Raw genomic sequence first — 21,318 nt, forward strand, 5'->3', positions numbered from 1 at the left:
TCTGGCTGGTGACTGATTAAACAACACATTTTCCCGAGTATTCCTACTGACAATGTCTCAAAGAAGGTATAGGTAATGACCTTTAATACTTAGAGTTTTTAAACTACAAGTGACTTAACAAACAAAAACTCTTATAAGAATATATCATCACATTAAAAAAAATTTTTTTAAAGAATATATCATCTTGTTTGCATTAGAATGGAAATGATTTCTATCAAGTTGATTAACTTCAAAATAGTTTAAGTGGTACCTATAAGTGGGAGAACAGAGTGGCTGGCAGGGAACAGGAATGGAAGAGTTTTCACTACATTTCCTTTGGACCTCCTGAATTTTGGACTGTGTGAATGATTTACCTGTATCATTCTTCTAAGAAACAAAAATGTCTTTTGAGTTTTCAATAATCTTGACAGCCGCTATTTATCAGAAATAGTTAATACTTTATGATGACATGCTCTTGGAATTTAAAGCAAAGAATCGTCAGTCTACTGAAAATGTAAGGGCAGTTATATTTAAATGTTTAAAATTAAGTGTGAAGCACATTAACTATGATATTTATAAAAATAACTTACTTTTTCAACATTTCTTCCTTCTTTTTATATTGGATACTTCCTTTTTCAAATGGAAATCCACTGAACTGACCCACATTCTTCTTTAATGAGGACACCTGAAAATGTTTCTCCTATTATTAATGCTACTATTTATTACCCAGTAATGTACACAAGAAAAATTTCAAAGCCAACACCTTATTTTCACACCTGTCTCCACACTACAATATTGGTGTATTCAACATTTTTTCTTCACATTGGAAAACTGTATTTGCTACTAAAATATTAACATTATAAAGTGTTCAAACTCAATTCTTTGAAAATAACAATTTGAATTGAAATGAATTTCATCTGGGAATTTTTACTAGTAATTATAAAACCACAACTAAATGTTACCTGACAGCACCAGGGAATGTGGAAAGTTACTAAAAGGACAGCCTACTCCCTGGCGATCCAGTGGCTAGGGCTCCGTGCTCTCACTGCCAAGGGCCCGGGTTCAGTCCCCGGTCAGGGAACTAATATCCCCCAAGCCGTGCGGTGTGGCCAAAATAAATAAATAACATTAAAAAATAAATGACGTCCTTTCCTTAAATAATACAAGTTGCTAGTAATATTTCTTATTTTCCAACAGAAAGTCAGGGATTGATTCTTTAAAAAGAACAGAGCACCTCCAAAAGTTAATACCATTTAGCAGTAATGGGACTTGTGTAGATTAGATTGTTGTCAGGGTCGACTGAGGTAACACACATGAAAATAAATTTTACCATGCTTCAGACAGTCAAACAATGTCAAACTTTACTTTGTCCACTCACAGCTCAAAGTCTCCTCACTTATATGAAATACTGAAGTTGTGTGTACAGTATAGTAATTCAGTAAATGAAACACTGATTTATTCTAACACTGGCAAAAAATTACCACCTAATTTAACAGATATTTCCTCAAAATGAGATACAATATGCTGTAATCATTTATTTCTGAATGGTTAGAAACATCCAAAAAAGGGAGGTCCCTCGTGGTCCAGCGGTTAGACTTCGTGCTCCCAATACAGGGTGCCTGGGTTTGATCCCTGGTCAGGGAACTAGATCCTGCGTGCCACAACTAAGACCCAGCACAGCCAAATAAATGAATAAATATAAATTAATTTTTTAAAAATCCAAAAAACAGATTTCTTCTAATACAGTTAAAAATCACTAAAATCATCATAATTTTGATTTCACAATGTGAAATTTTAGTTTGCCTTAAAAACAACTACAGTATGAAGAGCCCTGGATGTTAAAATACTAATGGCTAATATCCAGCTACATGTCCTGTGATAAGTCATTCAACTGTGTGTCAGCTGGCTCACTTGTATGGTATGGAGATTGATCTAGTTGATTGCTTAAGTCCTTTCCAGAACTAAAATTATGCTTCCATTGTGAAGTATTTTAACACATAAGTATACTACTAGGTAAAAGGTATAAAAAAGGTCTTACTGTGCCTGGTCTGTTGTAAAGCAGTTTATGTAGATTTCTAAGTTCATCCGTTTTCTTCTTACTCAGAAAAAAATGTATCCTTTCAATTTCACAAAGTTTCTGCCCCTTTCCTAGGAAAAAATACCATGTTAAAGTTAAATACCCATTATGTGTTAGAACATTTAATTTAATGAGAATTGTTTTTTACAGCATAATTTACATATAACTTGTTCTAATAGGGCAAATTAAATAGAATTACACCAGTTATATATTGCTACTTAGTAAACACTAAAAACTAATAAGCACTGCTATCCATCATTTTGTACATTTAGGCGTTTTCACTATAAAATGAAAGGAACATAAACTCACCTTGTGCAATTGTAAATGGCTCTCTTTGCAAGGAAGAGACTTGCATTGTCAACCTCTCTACTTTTTTCTTTTCCCTCTTGCCTTCCACGATGAGACTCTTTTCTAGAAATCAATTTAATACTTCTTAAATAACAAAAAGCTTAAAGAAGGTATTAACTTTATTACATAAACATAAACTCTTCTCCTGAGCATGATTTTGAGAAGTAAATGATACAACAGAGATGAAAATACGTGATAAGTTAATAGCGTCGCTGAAGTTTTTTAAAAGTAACATTTTACTTACCTGGCAACCCCACAGGGGAACCAGTTTTTAAAAAAAAAATCAGAAAGCAAACAAACTTCTATCCAGCTACAATTATTGCTATGGAAGTCCAGTCACTTTATTTGTGAAAAATCACCAAGGTACTCATTAAACCTACGATTTGACTAGACATAATTCTATTAATTGGGATTCCATTTACCATACATCAGAAAACAGCAAGTTTAGATTGAGATTTTAAGAACTTCAAGAGATATTCAGGGCAAAGCAATAATTTAGTAAGCTGACAGAAGAAAAGCAACAGTAAGGCAGAGCAGCCTGGAGTTACTATGGCTAGGGTAAAATTCTACAAGTTTACATTTAAGGCAATCAATTGGGAGGGCATTACTTTGTAGTTCAATAAATGATGTTCATAATAATGGTCATAAAACCCTGTAAAAAAGTTTTGCAATGTTTAGTCCGTACCGCTTTTTTTTTCCTAAGCTAGGTAATATATATATTTTACAATTTAAACATTATGCTGGATTTTCTTTTTTTTATTTTTGGCTGTGTTAGGTCTTCACTGCTGCGCACAGGCTCTCTCTAGTTGCGGTGCGCAGGCTTCTCATTGCGGTGGCTTCTCTTGTGGCGGAGCACGGGCTCTAGGCCCACGGGCTTCAGTAGTTGTGGCTCGCAGGCTCAGTAGTTGTAGCACACGAGCTTAGCTGCTCTGAGGCATGTGGGATCTTCCTGGACCAGGGCTCGAGCCTGTGTCCCCTGCACTGGCAGGCAGATTCTTAACCACTGAGCCACCAGGGTAGTCCCTAGGCTGGATTTTCTAAAACCCACTTACTTTCTGACTGAGATAAAGTCAGATAAATAAGAGGACACTATAGATTGCTGGAAGTGCTTCCACTCATTCACCTGCATGCCTATTTTGTGCCAAGTTGCACTAGATACTAAGGAGGCATCAATAGATTAAGAAACTGAATATTTCTTGAAAGAGATCATGTCTACTGGGGTCCGTGAGACACAAATATACTCCAAAGTAGATGATAACACACTTTAAGAAAGATATAATTGAAAGTTCTCTGAGTTGATAAAAGAGTAATTCTTTTTCGATTATGGAAAAAGGACCAAAACACTGGATCTGGCTTTGAAGGACAGGTAAGATTTGGAGACGTAAGGATCTGCCCATAAAGAATTAGTAAAAAGAAAGGGATTCCAGCAGGTGTATGCTGGCAATGGTGTGCGGCAAGGAAAGAAAGCACCCTAAACCAACGCTGGTGACCACTTCGCTTCCTTTCCCTGAGTGATGTAAGCCCTTTGCTTGCTGCTGATTACCATCTATAAGCTGATGACATTCCTGGTCTACCTCCAGTCCAGAGCCTTCTCCTGAGCTTCAGGCTGTCAACTGAACAGCTCCACTTCATGTCCTACAGGCACCAAACTCAAGGCATCCGAAACAGAAGTCATAATCATCTCCAAACTCACTCACCTTCATGAATTCTACCTTTCAGAAAATGGCAGTATTATCCACCCAGCTGCCAAAGACAGAAACCTAGGGGTCATCTTTTACAAGGCATCTCCTACCGCCCTTCCCCTCACTCCCCAAACCACTGCCAAGCTAAGTCAATTCACCCCCTTACTTGGCACAAATTTCAGTGTCTTGTTTCTATGATGCCTCAGTAGTAGAGTTAAATTTTCAGGGCCAAGTAGGATAAAAACATCCACAATTTCGACTGCTCCACAAACACCTCACATGAGGAAAAGGAGAACAATAATAAATTAGGACAACTATAGAACTGCCTGGGGCTATTTTTTTTTTAATTTTCATGTTAAAAAAAAAATCACAATTTAAACTGCCATCCATCTCCCTAGCATTACTGTACCGGTCATTTACAGAATTTTTACATGACTTCTGTAATTTCTTCCTGATGTGAAGAAATTCATCATCTCGGTGGTATCCAAAACCAAAAATTCGAGGAAAAAGCGCTGAGAAAGTCTCGGACTAGTAGTGAGATACTGCGGCCAATTTCCAGTTATTATATCATGAATAATTTAAAAATAATTCATATTTTTCCTAAGCGTTTTTGTACTTAAACGTGGACATGCTTCCCCTTAGAGCACATACCACTTTAGACAAACAAAAGGCACACCGTGTAATCTCAACCCAGATTGTATTTATAAAAAGTGCTGACGGTGGACTGGTTTACACTTAAAAAAAAAAAAAAATTGACAGTGAAACCTGGGTTTGGGACGAAATCCTCAAACCTCTTCCCAAGTTTGGTTGAGCGGTAGTCAAATATTAAACAAACCTAGATTGGGCTAACACCACGAGAGAAGGATAAGATCTGTGACACGGAGCTTTAAGTGGTTAGAAACATTTTAGGAAGCGGGCACACCTAAGGGGCACTGCCCCATGCATCCTGGATAAACTGACGCAGCATACCACTCAATTCTCTAAGGCTCCTCGGTTTCGTGCGTCCAAATAGGCTACTACCGCTCTCTCTCAACACCAAAACTGAGACAGCTCTGAGCTCTCATTTAACTTTCACAATTCACTGCTTTCGTATTTAACTACTTTCTAAGGGAGCAACAGCTTTCACCGGTGTTTCCCCGTGAAAGTAACTCCCCTAAGCCTTTGAAAAGAACGTCTGCTGAAGTTCGGCAAATAAATTAAAACTATTAAAATATTTCCAAGACTCGTATTAATAACTTTTTCAAGTCTTAATATATGATTTCAGTTAGGACCCTACAATAACTTCAAAAGGCAAAGGACGTGTACTTAAATTAGCAAAAACAAAACATTACCTTAGGAACTCCCAAGGCTAGCAGTTTTAAAAAAACAGATCTGAAACTTACAAACTTCCTGTCAAATGATAAAATGTTATGAACTTCTCTGTTGCTGGCGAGAAGTAAACTGCACTGCAAAGTAGTAACAACGGAACGAGTAATTTTTTTTAAATTGGAATTCCCAAAGTTATTTTCTCTGCTACTGCTCAACACGAAAAACCCTAATTCCGCAAACATTCCTACTGAAAATCACTCCGATTTAGCGTCTCTAAGCGCAAAAACAGCCAGAAAACCGTTTTCGGGAAAATCGATCACTAGCAACGAGACTTCCTCCCCACCTTTCTCTTCCTCTTCCTCCTCCTCCTCGTCGTCCTCGTCCTCCTCTTCACTTTCTTCTCTCGGGCCGGGCATTTCGGGCTCTTTCTCGGACGCGGGCTGGGCGGGGGCTCCCTCTCCCTCCGCAGCAGGGCCGGAGGAGGACATGCTGTGGACCTGCGAGCGGGGAGGAAGCCACACGTCTCGGTCCCCTCGCCCCCGGCTGGAAGGACGCGGCGGCTCCAGCCGGCCGCCCCCGGGAGCCGCGGGAAACCTGACCGCAAAGTTGCCTCCCAGCGTAGCCGGGTCTGCTGCTCTCACTCCCCGGGGGCGGCTTCCCTCTTGCCCCGCAGGCAGTCCGGCCGTCCTGAGGCGGGAAAGCGCGGGCGCCTAGCCGCCCCTCCCACCGCCCGGCCCGCGCCGCCGGCCGCCCCGCGTCCCCTCCCCCGCCCCAGGCCGCCGTCCAAATGGCCGCGGCGGTGCGGGCGGGCCCCGCGCGCCCTCTCGGCCTGTCCTTCGCCAACGCGGCCCTCACCACGGGTCCCGGCCGCCGCGGGCCTGGCGCGCGAGGGCACGAAGACGCTCCGGGCGGTGGCGACGGGCACCGAGGAGGACGCGCGCGGACTGCTCGCTGGCGTGACGCTTGCGCCGCTCTCTCGAATGCCCAGAATCAACAAGATTTTCAAAATGGCGGTTCGGGAAGGAAAGCGGGAATGCGGCGGCCAATCAGGGCCGTGAGCTGGGAGTTGGCGCGCGCGGAGTGGGGGAGGCGGGGCGGGCCGGCGCCTCTGTGGGAAGCCCCGGCGGGCTAGGCTGGGGCGGGGGCGCGAGGGTAGCCCTGGCCGCGGGCGCAGGGGCCGCGCGCTCCCAGGCGGCCCCCGGCGGCGTCCGGCGTCTGGTCGGCGTTCTGCCTGAAAAGCGGACAGGCCGCTTCCCGGGCGGCGGGCGGGAGCGGGCGCGGGACCGGCGAGGCGGCGCCGAGCGGAAGAACGCTAGAGGGCCTGCATGTGTATTGTCTCCGTGGCTCGTTCCCGGAAAAGAGGAGCGGCCGCGGGTCCGCGAGGGGGCGGGCGGAGGGTGGTGAAGAAGTTTACATCCCGTGAAGTCGCTGCTACAGTATTTCCCAGAGGTTGAGGGGAATAACTAAGTGAGCGATCTCATTTGGGTCCCAGAGATCACGCTGGTGATGACTTCCGAATCTGCTGTATTTCGGAGGACCCCGTCGCTTGTAAGGTGCACCGCAAGGGAAAAGCCCCTACCACGTTGAAAATTCACAGTCACCGGAGAGAAAAAGATTTCCAGACCTGTAAATGTAGGGGGAAATCATGTGTGTTAGTTATAATAGAGGAAATACGGTATCACCCAGTCCAGGCTCTTCTCCCAGAGTTTAGGCCAGCTCCGCAGAATCCTTTAAAACTCAACGTTTAAAAAAGTGAACACATTGCTCCCATACCCTTGAGTTTTCGGGCTTGCAGGTCGAAACCCTAGCAATAAACTCATCTTTTGGCTTCGTTTAAAAAAAAACAAAACACAACACAGTGGTTTCCCCCGCCCAAATGCTCCCCCTTACTGTATTTGATTCCCTTCATTCCCGCCCCCCCACCCCGAAGTCCTCAACCACTGTCTGCCCACAGGATCCTTTTACTGGATGAATTTAACAGAAATATGATCAGTTAAATTTCCCTGAATGGACTCCGGTTTGTAAGGCAAAAGTTAGACATTTTCTTTGAATCTTCTTTTTTCCTTTTGTGCCCGTACTGAAAACATAAGCAAATCCTGTCACTTATACTCTCAAATTTAAAACCGTTTTTCACTCTACTGATGTCACTCAGCTCCTGTCCACTCTGTTGCTTGGATTTGGACATAGTCCCTCACTGGTCAAGTGGCTTCCACATTGCTAGCCCCACCTCCTACTAATCACGTAGCAGCCAAGGTGATTTGTTTGTATTTTTGTTTTAATTATCAGATTGGGTACTCGCTTGCTTAAGACTCTCCAATGATTCCCCATCATACTTGGAATAAAATTCAAAATACTTATGGTTGTCCACCAAAGAAAAATGCACAACCTAAAAGTTGCGAGTTACTTTTTTTTTTTTTTAATAAATTTATTTTTGGCTGCATTGGGTCTTCATTGCTGTGCCCGAGCTTTTCTCTAGTTGTGGCGAGCAGGGGCTACTCTTCGTCGTGGTGCACCGGCTTCTCATTGCACTGGCTTCTCTCGTTGCAGAGCACGAGTTCTAGGCACGTGGGCTTCCGTAGTTGTGGCACGCGGACTCAGTAGTTGTGGCTCGCGGGCTCTGGAGCGCAAGCTCAGTAGTTATGGTGCACGAGCTTAGTTGCTCCACGGCATGTGGGATCTTCCCAGACCAGGGCTCAAACCTGTGTCCCTTGCATTGGCAGGCAGATTCTCAACCACTGTGCCACCAGGGAAGCCTCGAGTTTTATTCAGGGAACTTACTGAGGACTATGGCCTGGGAGACAGCCTCTCAGATCGCTCTGAGGAACTGCTCTGAATAAGTAAGGGAAGAGCCAGGATATATAGGAGTTTTTGCTGAACGAAACCCACAAAACAACAACAACAAAACCCAAACAAAAACATGTAGTCAAACATCAAAAGATTACTGCTAATCACAAAAAAAAGATATCTCAAGTTAATGATTTTACTGCTTTTCTATGAATGGGAAGATGCAAGAGATTGGGCTCATTGGAAATCATTCCTTAGAAATGCATCTCTTTTTTAAAAATAAATAAATTATTTATTTTATTTTTGGCTGCATTGGGTCTTTGTTGCTGCATGCAGGCTTTCTCTAGTTGCAGTGAGTGAGAAATAAACTTCTGCTAAACAAAATTGTTTAACTGCTGTTAAATAAACTTTTGCCAAAAGAACCTGTCTCATCCTAATATACCATCACATCACAATAAACAAAAAATGCTCTGAATCTTCATAATAAGAGTTTATTTTGGTTTGCATGCATTTGGCAAATCCCTATTGATCACTTACTATGCGTCAGGCCCTGCTTTAGGTGCCAAGAATACTGTGATGAACAAGACAAAGTCCCTGCAGCCACAAGGAGTATACATTTTAGTGGGGAAGACAGACAATAAGCAACTAAAATTTTCAGATAGTGATAAATGCAACAAAAGAATCAAAGACCTTACTTCTTTTTTGTTGTTGTTATAAATTTATTTATTTTTATTTTTTATTTTTGGCTGCATTGGGTCTTTGTGGCTGCCCGCGGGCTTTCTCTAGTTGCGGTGAGCAGGGGCTACTCTTCGATGCGGTGCGCGGGTTTCTCATTGCGGTGGCTACTCTTGTTGCAGAGCACCGGCTCTAGGCACATGGGCTTCAGTAGTTGTGGCACGCAGGCTCAGTAGTTGTGGCACACGGGCTCTAGAGCGCAGGCTCATTAGTTGTGGTACACAGGCTTAGTTGCTCCGCAGCACGTGGGATCTTCCTGCACCAGGGCTCGAACCCGTGTCCCCTGCATTGGCAGGCAGATTCTTAACCACTGCGCCACCAGGGAAGTCCTTAGAAATGCATCTTAACTATCTAGGGCCAGTATCCTGTTTTTCTCTGTCCTGAATTCCCCTCAGGGTGCAGTGGCTGATGGCTTGATGGTGGTAACATTTGCTGTTTACTGGAATGACAGGCAACATTCTTTGTTTACTGAAATGGCAGGCAACAATTTTTTTTTTGTCCACATGGTTTATAAGGTCCTACATCATCCAGTTGCTGACAATCTTGATTTCATCTCTCTGACACTCTTGGCTGTTTCAGCCACACATACCTTTGATGTTCCCCCATAAAGCCAAGCTCACCCCTACCTTTGGGCTCTCCACCTTTTTTCTGCCAGGACTGCTTTTCCCTCAGAATCTTCAAGTGATTTGTACCTTCACATCATTTAGCTCTATGCTCAAGTGCTTCTTCTATCCCAATAGCATCACTATTCCCTTTCCATTCTTTTTCAGTCATTCACTTATTCATTCAAAAATATTTATTGAGGGGCTTCCCTGGTGGCGCAGTGGTTAAGAATCTGCCTGCCAGTGCAGGGGACACAGGTTCGAGCCCTGGTCCGGGAAGATACCACATGCCGTGGAGCAGCTAAGCCTGTGCGCCATGACTGCTGAGCCTGTGCTCTGGAGCCCACGAGCCACAACTGCTGAGCCCACGTGCCACAACTACTGAAGCCCGCGCGCCTAGAGCCTGTGCTCTGCAATAAGACAAGCCACCAGAATGAGAAGCCTGCTCACCGCAACGAAGAGTAGCCCCTGCTCTCCGCAACTAGAGAAAGCCCACGCGCAGCAACAAAGACCCAACACAGCCAAAAATAAATAAATAAAATAAAATTAATTAATTTAAAAAAAATATTTATTGAGCACCTACTCTCTGCCTGTCACTAGGACTAAGTCCCTGCCATCTTCAAGTTTACATTCTAGTTGAGACAGTGAACAAACAAGTGAATTTATTGTATGACAAATAGCTATGAAAGTAAAGCAGGTTAAAGGAGATAGGAAGGACCAGTAGGATGGATGGGATTTTATTTTACATATTTGATAATTAAGGAAGATCTTGTTAATAAGATGGCATTTGAAAAGAGATCTTAAGTAAATGAGAGCAGTGGAGAAAGACTAGATATATTCTAAAGAATTCTCTAGAGTACTGAATTTGGGTTATGATGACCTTGGGTTTTTGGTTCAATAACCAGAAGAGAGTATGTATTTGCTGAGATGAGGAAGACCTCAGGGGTTGGGGGAGGGTGCGGGCTTTTATTAGGGGAGGGGCAAGGAGTAGTGGAGAGGGAAGTCAGTTATTTTTTAGGCCTGTTAGATCTGAGATTCCTGCTAACATCCAAATGGAGATTCAGGCTAGGCAGTTGGATACGAAAGTCTGCCATTCAGGTGAAACTCTAGCCCAAGATATAGATGTAGGAGTTGTCAACACGTAGTAGATGGTATTTAAAGCTCTGAGCCTGGAGGAGCACACTAACAGAGTGAACATCAGCAGAGGTGAGGAGAGGGTCAAGATTGTACCCTGGAGCTCACCAGTGTTTAGAGGTTCAGGAGAGGAAGTGGAACCAGCCAAGGAGACGACAAGGAGCAACTGAACCCAGTGAAGTGGGAGGAAAATCAAGCGAAAATGTTGAGCTTCAGAAGCTAAGTGATTAAGAAGTATCTAAGCTGAGAGAGCGATCAGCTGGGTCAAAGCTACTAAAAGGTCAGGTGAGATAAGCACTCAGAATTGACCGCTGGGTATAAGAATGATGAGTTATCAGCGGCACTGACAAGAGTTGTTTCTCTGCAGTGGTGAGTATGAAGGTGCCAGGAGTGGGGTTAGAGAGAGACAGGTAGGTAAGGAATGGAATCAGACACTTTCCAGAAATTTTACTATTTCGGGGGAGCAGAAAAATGGAGCAGTAACTCAAAGAGAGTTTGGTTCTTTTTTTTTTTTTATCAAGTTATTTTATTCATTTATTTTTGGATGCGTTGGGTCTTGGTTGCTGCGCACGGGCTTTCTCTAGTTGCAGCGAAAGGGGGCTACTCTTCATTGTGGTGCACGGGCTTCTCATTGCTGTGGCTTCTCTTGTTGCGGAGCATGCGTCCTAGGCGTGCGGACTTCAGTAGTTGTGGCACGTGGGCTAGTAGTTGTGGCTCGTGGGCTCTAGAGCGCAGGCTCAGTAGTTGTGGCGCACGGGTTTAGTTGCTCCACGGCATGTGGGATCTTCCTGGACCAGGGCTCAAACCCATGTCCCCTGCATTGGCAGGCAGATTCTTAACCACTGCGCCACCAGGGAAGACCTGGGAGTTTGGTTCTTAAGTAGGGAGATATTACTGTATGTTTATGTGATGATGGAAATGAATCAGTAGGGAGGGGGAAATTGGTGATGAAAGAGAAGGAGGGGACAATAGCTGGAGCTGACCTAAAGTTGGTATGTCAAGTTGGGCTCTGTAAGCAGATGCTGAAACAGAATCTGGGGTGTCAGATATTGATTAGGAATCAGTACCTGTGAAAGGAAGGGGGAGAAAGCAAGAGTGGGCAGAGGAAGAGGTCAAACTGCAAAGCAGAACTGGCCAAGCTTCAGCCAACTCCATGGGGAGTTCTGGAGTGAGTACAGCTCTTCAGAGTGTCCTGCGTGGCTGAGCTTTTATACCCCCGCCTTGCCCAGTCACTGCATGCAAGCTGCTCCAGGAAGGGCATGACCTGGGATGAGGTTGACCACAGATGGGGCAGCCGCTGAACAAGCTGACCATGGAGGCTGTCTGCTGACTGCGGGCTCTGCAGCTGAGCAACAGGTCCTTCCTTGAAGGGGGATCTAGGTGACACATCTTCATGTCTACATGGGAGATGAGAGGCAACGGAACCTAGTACACAAGTGGAGGAGCTGTCCTTAGGACAATTTCTACGTAGTAGCAGAAGGGAAGACAGAGGATACGGCTTTAGACAGTGGGTGGGGTTGGCAGATTTGTGGGAACTTCAGAAGTTCTTATTCCTTTGAACTTCTCAGTGAAATCAGGAGCAAAATCATTGACTGTCAGTGTGGGAGAGGACAGTTGGAGGTTTCAGGAGAGAGGAATGTGTGCTAGTCATATAGGAGAATGGGAGACGAGTGGACAAGAGAATGTAGTAGGGTTGCCAGGCAGCGGCAAGGAGGACCAATTGAGGTTAGTGGCCATGAAGTCAAAGTGAGAACAGTCAGGATTATTGTTGTTCTGCAGCCATATTCAGCTACTAGGATTAGGTATAAAGGTGGCAAATAATTGGATTTAACCAGGTTGGCCTTTTTTCAGACAAGTATGAAGAGAGGAGAGAAGGGTGAGTTGAAGATATGGGTGCGACAATGAACATAATGATGGAGCATAGAATAGGAGTTGAGTAGGGAGGAAAGTAACAATGTGAGAGGGATGAGACATGGTGAAAATAGGGCAAGATTAAGAAGTAAGGTCTTGGACTTCCCTGGTGGCAAGTGGTTAAGAATTCGCCTGCCAAGGCAGGCGACACGGGTTTGAGCCCTGGTCCGGGAAGATCCCACATGCCGGGGAGCAACTAAGCCCATGTGCCACAACTACTGAGCCTGCGCTCTACAGTCCGTGAGCCACAACTACTGAGCCCTCGTGCCACAACTACGGAAGCCTGTGTGCATAGAGCCTGTGCTCTGCAGCAAGAGAAGCCACTGCAATGAGAAGCCTGTGCACCACAACGAAGAGCAGCCCCCGCCTGCCACAACTAGAGAAAGCCTGCGCACAGCAGCAAAGACCCAATGCAGCCAAAAATAAAAATAAATAAATAAATTTATAACAACAACAACAAAAGAAGTAAGGTCTTTGTTTCTTTTGTTGCATTTATCACTACCTGAAATTTTTAGTTGCTTATTGTCTGTCTTCCCCACTAAAATGTATACTCCTTGTGGCTGCAGGGACTTTGTCTTGTTCATCACAGTATTCTTGGCACCTAAAGCAGGGCCTGACGCATAGTAAGTGATCAATAGGGATTTGCCAAATGCATGCAAACCAAAATAAACTCTTATTATGAAGATTCAGAGCATTTTTTGTTTATTGCGTTGGGACGGTACATTAGGATGAGACAGGTTCTTTTGGCAAAAGTTTATTTAACCGCAGTTAAACAATTTTGTTTAGCAGAAGTTTATTTCTCACTCTATAAAACTCTTGGTCAGTTCAGGCAACTCTGCAGGGCTTCGTTTCCTGTGATTTACTCATTGCCCTAGGCTCCTTTTGGTCTTGTGATCCACCATCACGATATGAGTCCTGAGTGTTCACAGTGTTAGGGGAATAGAGCAAGACACGAACTCATACCAGCTCCTCTAGGGTTCTGCTCATTGGCTAGTGACCAGATGGGTCATGCTACCCCACCTCACTGCAAAGAATCTAGGCAACATGGGGGCACATATGGAACAGTTGGTGAGCTTTGCTCTCTCTGCACAGAGGGGATGATAATTACAACCAAATAAGGTACAGTTGGGATCAACGGGGACCATGCTTAAAAATATTTGTTGGTTTAATTTTGGAAATGTTAAAACCCTGATTCTTAAATTGGTTCCATTTCTGCCTTAAGAAGTTTTTACATCCACTGCACACAGACATCTTATCTTTCTTACACACATATCTATCTTTCCCAGACGACAAGCTTCATGGGCAGGGACCACATCCATGCTTATTATTCTCTCCCAGTCCTTGGCACAGTGCCTAACACAAATACTTCTAAAATATGTGTTTAATTGAAATGCATCCCCTTTTGGTTCTAAGACAGTGGCATGGGTCTGTTGTCTGGATGCCATTTAAAGACCTTCCAGCAATACCAGCTCCGTAAATTAACGTGGCTCGAATAAGCTGATGACCAGATTCTCTTTTAAACCCGGTCATAAATATAAATATAGTGACACATTTGGTTCTTCTAAAAACAAGATATCATACTCTATTCTGGTAGAGTTAGCCAAAGTATCATATGCAGGTTAGTAATTTGAGATTAGGTTTGAAAATATGTGAATGCAACGATATCCAGTTGGTTGATAAATGGGATATTCTAGCTTGGACGATGGCCAGAGAAGACTATTCAAAGTAAGCAGCAGGAGAAGGTGAGGGATATGGTGGTAAGACAATAACAGTTGGAGAACAAAGGATAAGTGGTTACCAAATTTTCACCCTAGAATCTAATTTTGCTCTAAATTTAGCAAATATCATTTGCAACACATTTTATTAATATATCCTTAGCAACTGTTTCATGGAATGAGGCCAAAAAAATAGAGACGACAGAGCTTTGGTATTACTTCCCTTGTTTTCTGTAAAATAAAATCATCTCTGTTGAAAGGGGCTTTTCTACTTATGGACTAACATTGTTTAGATTATATTAAATGCCATCACTGTTGGTAGAATCATAACATCAGAGGCAGAAAAGTGTTTTCCACTACAAGTTGGCTAGAAATCCTCAACATTGTCACAAGATTGTCAAAACAGAGCATTATCTTAAAAAATTGACGTGAAACTCTAAAATATTCCTATGGGGGGATTCACTGGTGGTCCAGTGGTTAGGACTCTGTTCTCTCACTGCTGAGAGCCTGGGTTCAATCCCTGGTTGGGGAACTAAGATCCCACAAGCCAAATGGCCAAAAATAAATAAATATAAAGAAAGAAAGATAATTCCTATTTTGAGTCTATAGACTTCTATAAATAAAATATTTCTTTTTTAAACTTATTCTTCATTTAAAGGAACTAGAGAAAGTTTGGGTGGGTATCTTCCCCATAGGCAGCTTGGGTTTAAAAAATTAAATTTAGAATGAACAGATGTTTGCAAGTTAGGAAAAGAAAAAGGTTTTTCGATGTGGACGCTTGGGCGCCGAGCGGCCGCCAGCCTCTTGCCCCGCTCGGCGCCTCCGGGCTCTGCCTAGGCCCGCGCCGGGGCCCCGCGGCCAACGAAGGACCCCCAGCTCTACGGCTGCCGGGGCCTGCGCACCGGGACCGCCGCGGCCGGCACACCCAGCCAGCCCAGTCTGAGTCTCTGCTGCCTCAACCGGATCCTGAATGTCAAAAAGCAGTGTGTCTGTTGGATGAATTTGAGGACAACGGGAACTTTGGGTGACGCTGGCCCTCAGGACAATACCGCCTATGAAAGACTGGCCGAGGAGACGCTGGACTCCTTAGCAGAGTTTTTTTGAAGACCTTGCAGACAAACCTTACACATTTGAAGACTATGATGTCTCCTTTGGGAGTGGTGTTTTAAGAATTAAACTGGGTGGAGATCTAGGAACGTACGTCATCAACAAGCAGACCACAAACGAGCAAATCTGGTTGTCTTCACCATCCAGTGTCCGCAAGCGTTACGACTGGACTGGGAGAAACTGGGTGTACTCCCACGACGGTGTGTCCCTCCACGAGCTGCTGGCCACAGAGCTGACTCAAGCCTTAAAAACCAAACTGGACTTATGTTCTCTGGCCTGCTCTGGAAAAGGTACTTGCTGCCCAGCCGAATGCTAAAGACAGTGAAAGCTCTAAAGCCAAGACCCCAGCTTCCTTCTGCAGCTGAATGTCTAGTCTTCTCCATTCCTGCTTTTGACGACAGTTGCATTATGTGTAACGGCTCTGTGAAAAGACCGTGTCGCCTCTTGCCCTGCCCCTGAGTTAAGGTTTTTAATTTCCGTAGGTTTCTTTGGATTTATTGTCTGATTTCCTCCCTCCCGTGATAGCCCTTATCTTTCGTAATGTCTGTATGCCCATACCTTTAATATATAACCTCACAACAAAGAAAAAGAAGAAAGACAAATTCCAGGAGGATAAATGAATTGGCTTCACCATTCATTCCCTGAAAGACTTACTACAAAAACTGCATGAAGAGTGACCAACCTTGCCATTCTATCTCAAAATGAGACTCATTAAAGGGAAGCCTAAAACATTCCTACTCCTCTTGAAAGTGTAAACACTTCCAAGCCCTTTAGTATTGAAGCATCAGTGGCAACTCGGGAATTCTGAAACCGAAGACCATTTTCTGTTGGTGCTTTGTGACTGCCCCGGTGTGGCCCGCATGGGGTGACACAGGGAGATGTGGTGCCGTGTCTTCCATATGTGCATATATGTGTACATATGTGTGTACACACATGTATTTTACATATACATTTACATGTGTGTGTACATATATATATTTTAAATTTAAGAGTCAGTATAGAATAAGCTATTGCAACACTGGTCTGAGGATGCAAAAAATCCCCCAAAAGCCATCTCTGTAAGCTCATGGATATAGTATAATAAATGAGGTCATGGAGCTGAGAGGTGCTTGGTAAACTGTGAAAGGCCACATAAATGAAAAGATGTTGGTGTTAATGAAAGGAACACTGGTCTTACACTTGACCCAGCACAAAAGTAGTTGTCTGTCTCTGGGCCAGTTTCTCGAACTCCCTGGACCTCTGTTTCCCCGTGTTAACAGAAAGGGTTAAACTGGATAGAATATAGTCGATTCCCAATTTAGACATTTAGTGGTCCCCTCAGGCAACTTAACAGGCCAGCTTAATTCCCTCTAGTAGAGGAGATGACAGTGAACAGTTTTTTTTAAGCTTGAATTTCAGTTGAATTCATGTTCAAGTAATCATCTTTTATTGTGCCATTACCGTGCTAAGCCTGGGCTGTAGGCTGAATGCTAAGGTGTTGATCCTAACCCCCAATCACAGCCCTCATAAATGAGATTAGTGCCCTTATAAGAGAGACTCCAGAGAGCTCCCTCATCCCTTTCACCATGTGAGGACACAGCAAGAAGACAGCTGTCTATGAACCAGGAAGCAGACCTTCACCAGACGCCCAGTCTGCTGGGGCCTTGATCTTGGACTTCCCAGCCTCCAGAGCTATGAGAAATAAATTTCTGTTTATAAGCCAAAAAAAAAACACCAAAAAAAAAAACCAAAAAGAAAAAGGTTTTTCAAAGATGGTGCTGGGCTTCCCTGCTGGCACAGTGGTTAAGAATCCGCCTGCCAGTGCAGGCAACACGGGTTCAAGCCCTGGTCCGGGAGGATCCCACATGTCGCAGAGCAACTAAGCCCCTGCACCACAACTACTGAGCCTGCGCTCTAGAGCCCATGAGCCACAGCTACTGAGCCCGTGAGCCACAACTACTGAAGCCTGAGAGCCTAGAACCCGTGGTCTGCAACAAGAGGAGCCACTGCAATGAGAAGCCCGTGCACCGCAACGAAGAGCAACCCCAGCTCGATGCAACTAGAGAAAGCCCGCTCGCAGCAACGAAGACCCAACATAGCCAAAAATTAATAAAATAAAATAAATAAATTTAAAAAAGAGATGATGCTGCCTCCTAATAATATTTTTTGGAAAAATACATTTGTTTTGTCTCTGTCTCATCCACATCTCAATCTAATGCAGTGAGTCTCAAGTGGGGGAGGGGGCATTATGCCCCCAGGGGACATTTGGCAATGTCTGGAGACATTTTTGGTCGTCCCAAGTAGGGAGAGGTGCTACTGGCATCTAGTGGGTAGAGGCTTGTGACGCTGCTTAAACATCCTTTAATGCACAAGACAGCCTACACAACAAAGAATTATTTGGTTCAAAACATCAATAGTGCTCAGATTAAGAAATCTTAATCTCATGCAATGTACAGTACTTTCTTTTCCTAGCACTCCACTAAAACTGCTCTCATAAAGACCAGTAATGATCTCCAAATAGGCAATTGAAAGACTTCTTTTGAATACTGCTATACTTTTACTTTATTTCTATGCAGCATTAGGTACTGTTTAGCATCCCCTTCTTTCAAAACCTTTTTCTCTTGACTTGCATGACATTGCTTTCTCTAGGGTCTCCTCCTTTGCTGGCTATCTTGCATCTGTTATCTTCTTAAATGTTAGTGTTCTCCAGGGATCCCCATAGGCCCTTGCTTCTTTCCTTAGACATGATTTTCTTGGGTGATCTCGTCCACACCCCTGGTATCAATGACCTCTAGATGAATAAAATCCAAATCAGTATATTTAACAACTTAGTTTCTCTTTGAGCATCATACTCTTATAATTGCCTATCAGATTTCCTTGCTTAATATCCTATTAATATCTGAAATTCAACATATCACAGCTAAACCCATTCTCTAACAAATCTCTCTTCTTTTTATTTTTATTAATTAACTGATTTATTTATTTTTGGCCACGCTGCGTGGCTTGCAGGATCTTAGTTTCCCGACCAGGGATTGAACCCGGGCCACGGCAGTGAAAGCACCGAGTCCTAACCACTGGACTGCCAGGATATTCCCTCTTATTCATTTATTTATTGGTGAAGTAGAAAAGAATAGCTTTATTGCTTTGCCAGGCAAAGGAGGCCACAGCAGGCTAATGCCCTCCAAACTGTGTCCCGACCTGGAAGGGGTAGTGAAGAGTTTTATAGTAATGGTTCAAGGAGGCGGGCAGGATCAGCTTGTGGACATTCTTCTGATTGGTTGGTGGTGAGGCAGTTGGGAGTCAGCATCATCAACCTGGTTCCAACCAGTCTGGGGTCTGTCTACATGCTTGTGGGCAGCACACAGGTAACTTCTCCCACCTGTGGGGTTTTCGGTATCTGTCAAAGTTCAGGGGGAGATGTGAAGGTGCTGCAGAGGGGTTAAAGGCACAGCACTGCAGAGGCTTCCTGCGACATGGCCACACGGAACTTTAGAAATTGCTCCTCTGGGAGATCTGAGGTGTGTGCAGGCGGTCAAGGTCAACCCTCAGACGTGTCCGCTGGGTCCTGCCTCAGACCCTGGCTCTGTGTTCTGTGTGAAGCACCCCTCTAAGCACTGTCTCCACTGAGAAGTGCTGCCACGACCACTGACAGCCTGGGCAGCTGGTGTCAGGACTTAAACTCAGGTTCTCTCTTTTTTTTTTTTTTTGTGGTGCGCGGGCCTCTCACTGTTGTGGCCTCTCCTGTTGCGGAGCACAGGCTCCGGATGTGCAGGCTCAGCGTCCACGGCTCATGGGCCCAGCCGCTCCGCGGCATGTGGGATCTTCCTGGACCGGGGCACGAACCTGCGTCCCCTGCATCGGCAGGTGGACTCTCAACCACTGTGCCACCAGGGAAGCCCTAAACTCAGGTTCTTTATGTCTTTTTGTAGGCATGTTTTTACATCATGATCCTGACACCTTGTCCTCCTTGACTGGGCATCTGACCAAGTAAGGTCAGTCAGTCCCCTCCGTGGGAATTAGGAATTGAGAGAGAGAATGAAGATAAAAGAGAATCAAGAGAAGGGAAGGAGAGAGAGTCAGGACTGTATTCAATTCCCATTTCAGATTGCTGTCTGTATCCATATGTTTGGCTCCCAGGTGACAGCCCTGTTACCTCTTAAACACTTCCCCTCCCCCCCGACCCCCAAGTTATCTTGACTGCATTTCTATTACCTGCAACCATAGAGTCCTCATTCATACATCGACTGGCTATGAATTCAAGGGTTAGCCCCTTGCCTTGGTTTTCTCTGTAGATCCAGCACTTATGCCAGTAACAGAGTAGATTGTACTATATAGATACAAACTAGATACTGGATACAAAAATATCTGTGAATCAATTAATGAAGAAAGGAGGAAAGGGAGAAAGGAAAGAAGGAAAAAGAGAAGTGTAGAGAGAGTTAAAAAGAAAAGAGGAGGGACTTCCCTGGTGGTGCAGTGGTTAAAAATCCGCCTGCCGGGCTTCCCTGGTGGCGCAGTGGTTGAGAGTCCACCTGCCGATGCAGGGGACAGGGGTTCGTGCCCCGGTCTGGGAAGATCCCACATGCCGCGGAGCAACTGGGCCCGTGAGCCATGGCCGCTGGGCCTGCGCGTCCGGAGCCTGTGCTCCGCGACGGGAGAGGCCACAACAGTGAGAGGCCCGCATACCACAAAAAAATAAAATAAAATAAAAAATCCGCCTGCCTATGCAGGGGATATGGGTTCGAGCCCTGGCCTGGGAAGATCCCACATGCCATAGAGGAACTAAGCCTGTGCACCACAATTACTGAGCCTGCGCTCTAGGGCCCGCGAGCCACAACTACTGAGCCCGTGCACCACAACTTGCAAGCCTGCATGCCTAGAGCCTGTGCTCCGCAACAAGAGAAGCCACCACAATGAGAAGCCTGCGCACTGCAACGAAGACCAAAATAAATAAATTAATTAATTTAAAACAAAAATTTAAAAAGATTAAAAGAGGAGAGGAGAAATAGGAAAGGAAAAATATGAAGGAAAATTGAGGATAGTAGAAATAAGAGGAGAGGGAGAGAGAGAGAGAGAGAGAGAGAATGCAGCAAATGATCTCAAAACAATAACAAGCAAAGCTAGGGGTAAAATGTTTGGCTTTCCTCCTCTGGCTCTGGTCAGCCAGCTTTCCCCCTGGATATTACGTCTGCCCCTGTGCTCTCAGAGTAGAGAGAAGGTCTAGCAGGGAGCCCTGGTACCTCCAAACACCTTAGCACTAGCACTTAAGCTTTCCTTTAGATCTTCTGATTACAGCCCACCATGCTTACATCATAAGGTAATTCAGCTACCGGGGCAGCCACAGGTGTCTAAGACCTAAACTAATCTAGAGAGCATGGCCTAGTACAAGTAGCATGAACTTTGATTTCCGACAGATGGATTGAAATCGAGGCAGGTCATAAGACGATTAGATGGCAGGAGTGAGAGATAATAGGAATAAAACAACTCTCTCAGAAGGAGAGGCGAGCTCCTTCTTTATTGGGGTAGGAGCACACTGGTTTGCTGTCCCAAAGCAGGAAATTTGGAATATGTATATATCAGTGATTCCTGTGTGTCCAATTTTCCTTTAATTTACTCCACTACTCAGTAACAAATCAACATTCTTTTTATCCTTGAACTGTATGAGCTAGAGTTATGTATAAACAAAATATCTTGTAAAAAAACTCAACAAAACCCAACCCCCCAAACATACCATTCTCTCTCTATCTCTAATTTCTATTTACCTCTATTGTTTCTCAATTGTTTCTCACGCTGACTCTCCTCCCTCCCCACGTCCCTTCAGGAAGAGCTCCTCTCTCCAAGGACTTGTGGTGGGGCGGATTTCACAAAGGCATGAGGATCTACATGCTGATACTCATTGACCGTGTCTCCCTTCTAAAGCTCTTCTCTCCATTCCCTCTCATCCCTACCCCCATCCTCAT

General features: G+C 44.4%; 2 protein-coding genes across 2 annotated transcripts in view; one reads left to right on the plus strand and one right to left on the minus strand.

The window, feature by feature from the left end:
- The window catches only part of DEK (DEK proto-oncogene), a 30,865-nt gene extending 24,185 nt beyond the window's left edge, over positions 1-6,680 (minus strand). The window contains exons 1-5 of the mRNA XM_079934419.1: positions 6,250-6,680; positions 5,738-5,891; positions 2,366-2,467; positions 2,018-2,127; positions 570-664 (exon numbers count right to left, since the gene is read on the minus strand). Of these exons, the coding sequence (XP_079790545.1) occupies positions 570-664; positions 2,018-2,127; positions 2,366-2,467; positions 5,738-5,882 (452 nt within the window). The 5' untranslated portion in view covers positions 5,883-5,891; positions 6,250-6,680. The remainder of the gene's footprint in view (positions 1-569; positions 665-2,017; positions 2,128-2,365; positions 2,468-5,737; positions 5,892-6,249) is intronic.
- An 8,363-nt stretch (positions 6,681-15,043) lies between these two features.
- Positions 15,044-15,855, plus strand: LOC307193216 (frataxin, mitochondrial-like; the record flags this gene model as incomplete). Its single annotated transcript, XM_079934857.1, is given in 3 exon segments — positions 15,044-15,109; positions 15,113-15,370; positions 15,372-15,855. Coding segments are annotated over 3 exon segments (651 nt in total). The 3' UTR covers positions 15,699-15,855.
- Positions 15,856-21,318: the final 5,463 nt, after the last annotated feature.

This window comes from Stenella coeruleoalba, assembly GCF_951394435.1.
Source record: "Stenella coeruleoalba genome assembly, chromosome: 10".
NCBI classification, from domain to species: domain Eukaryota; kingdom Metazoa; phylum Chordata; class Mammalia; order Artiodactyla; family Delphinidae; genus Stenella; species Stenella coeruleoalba.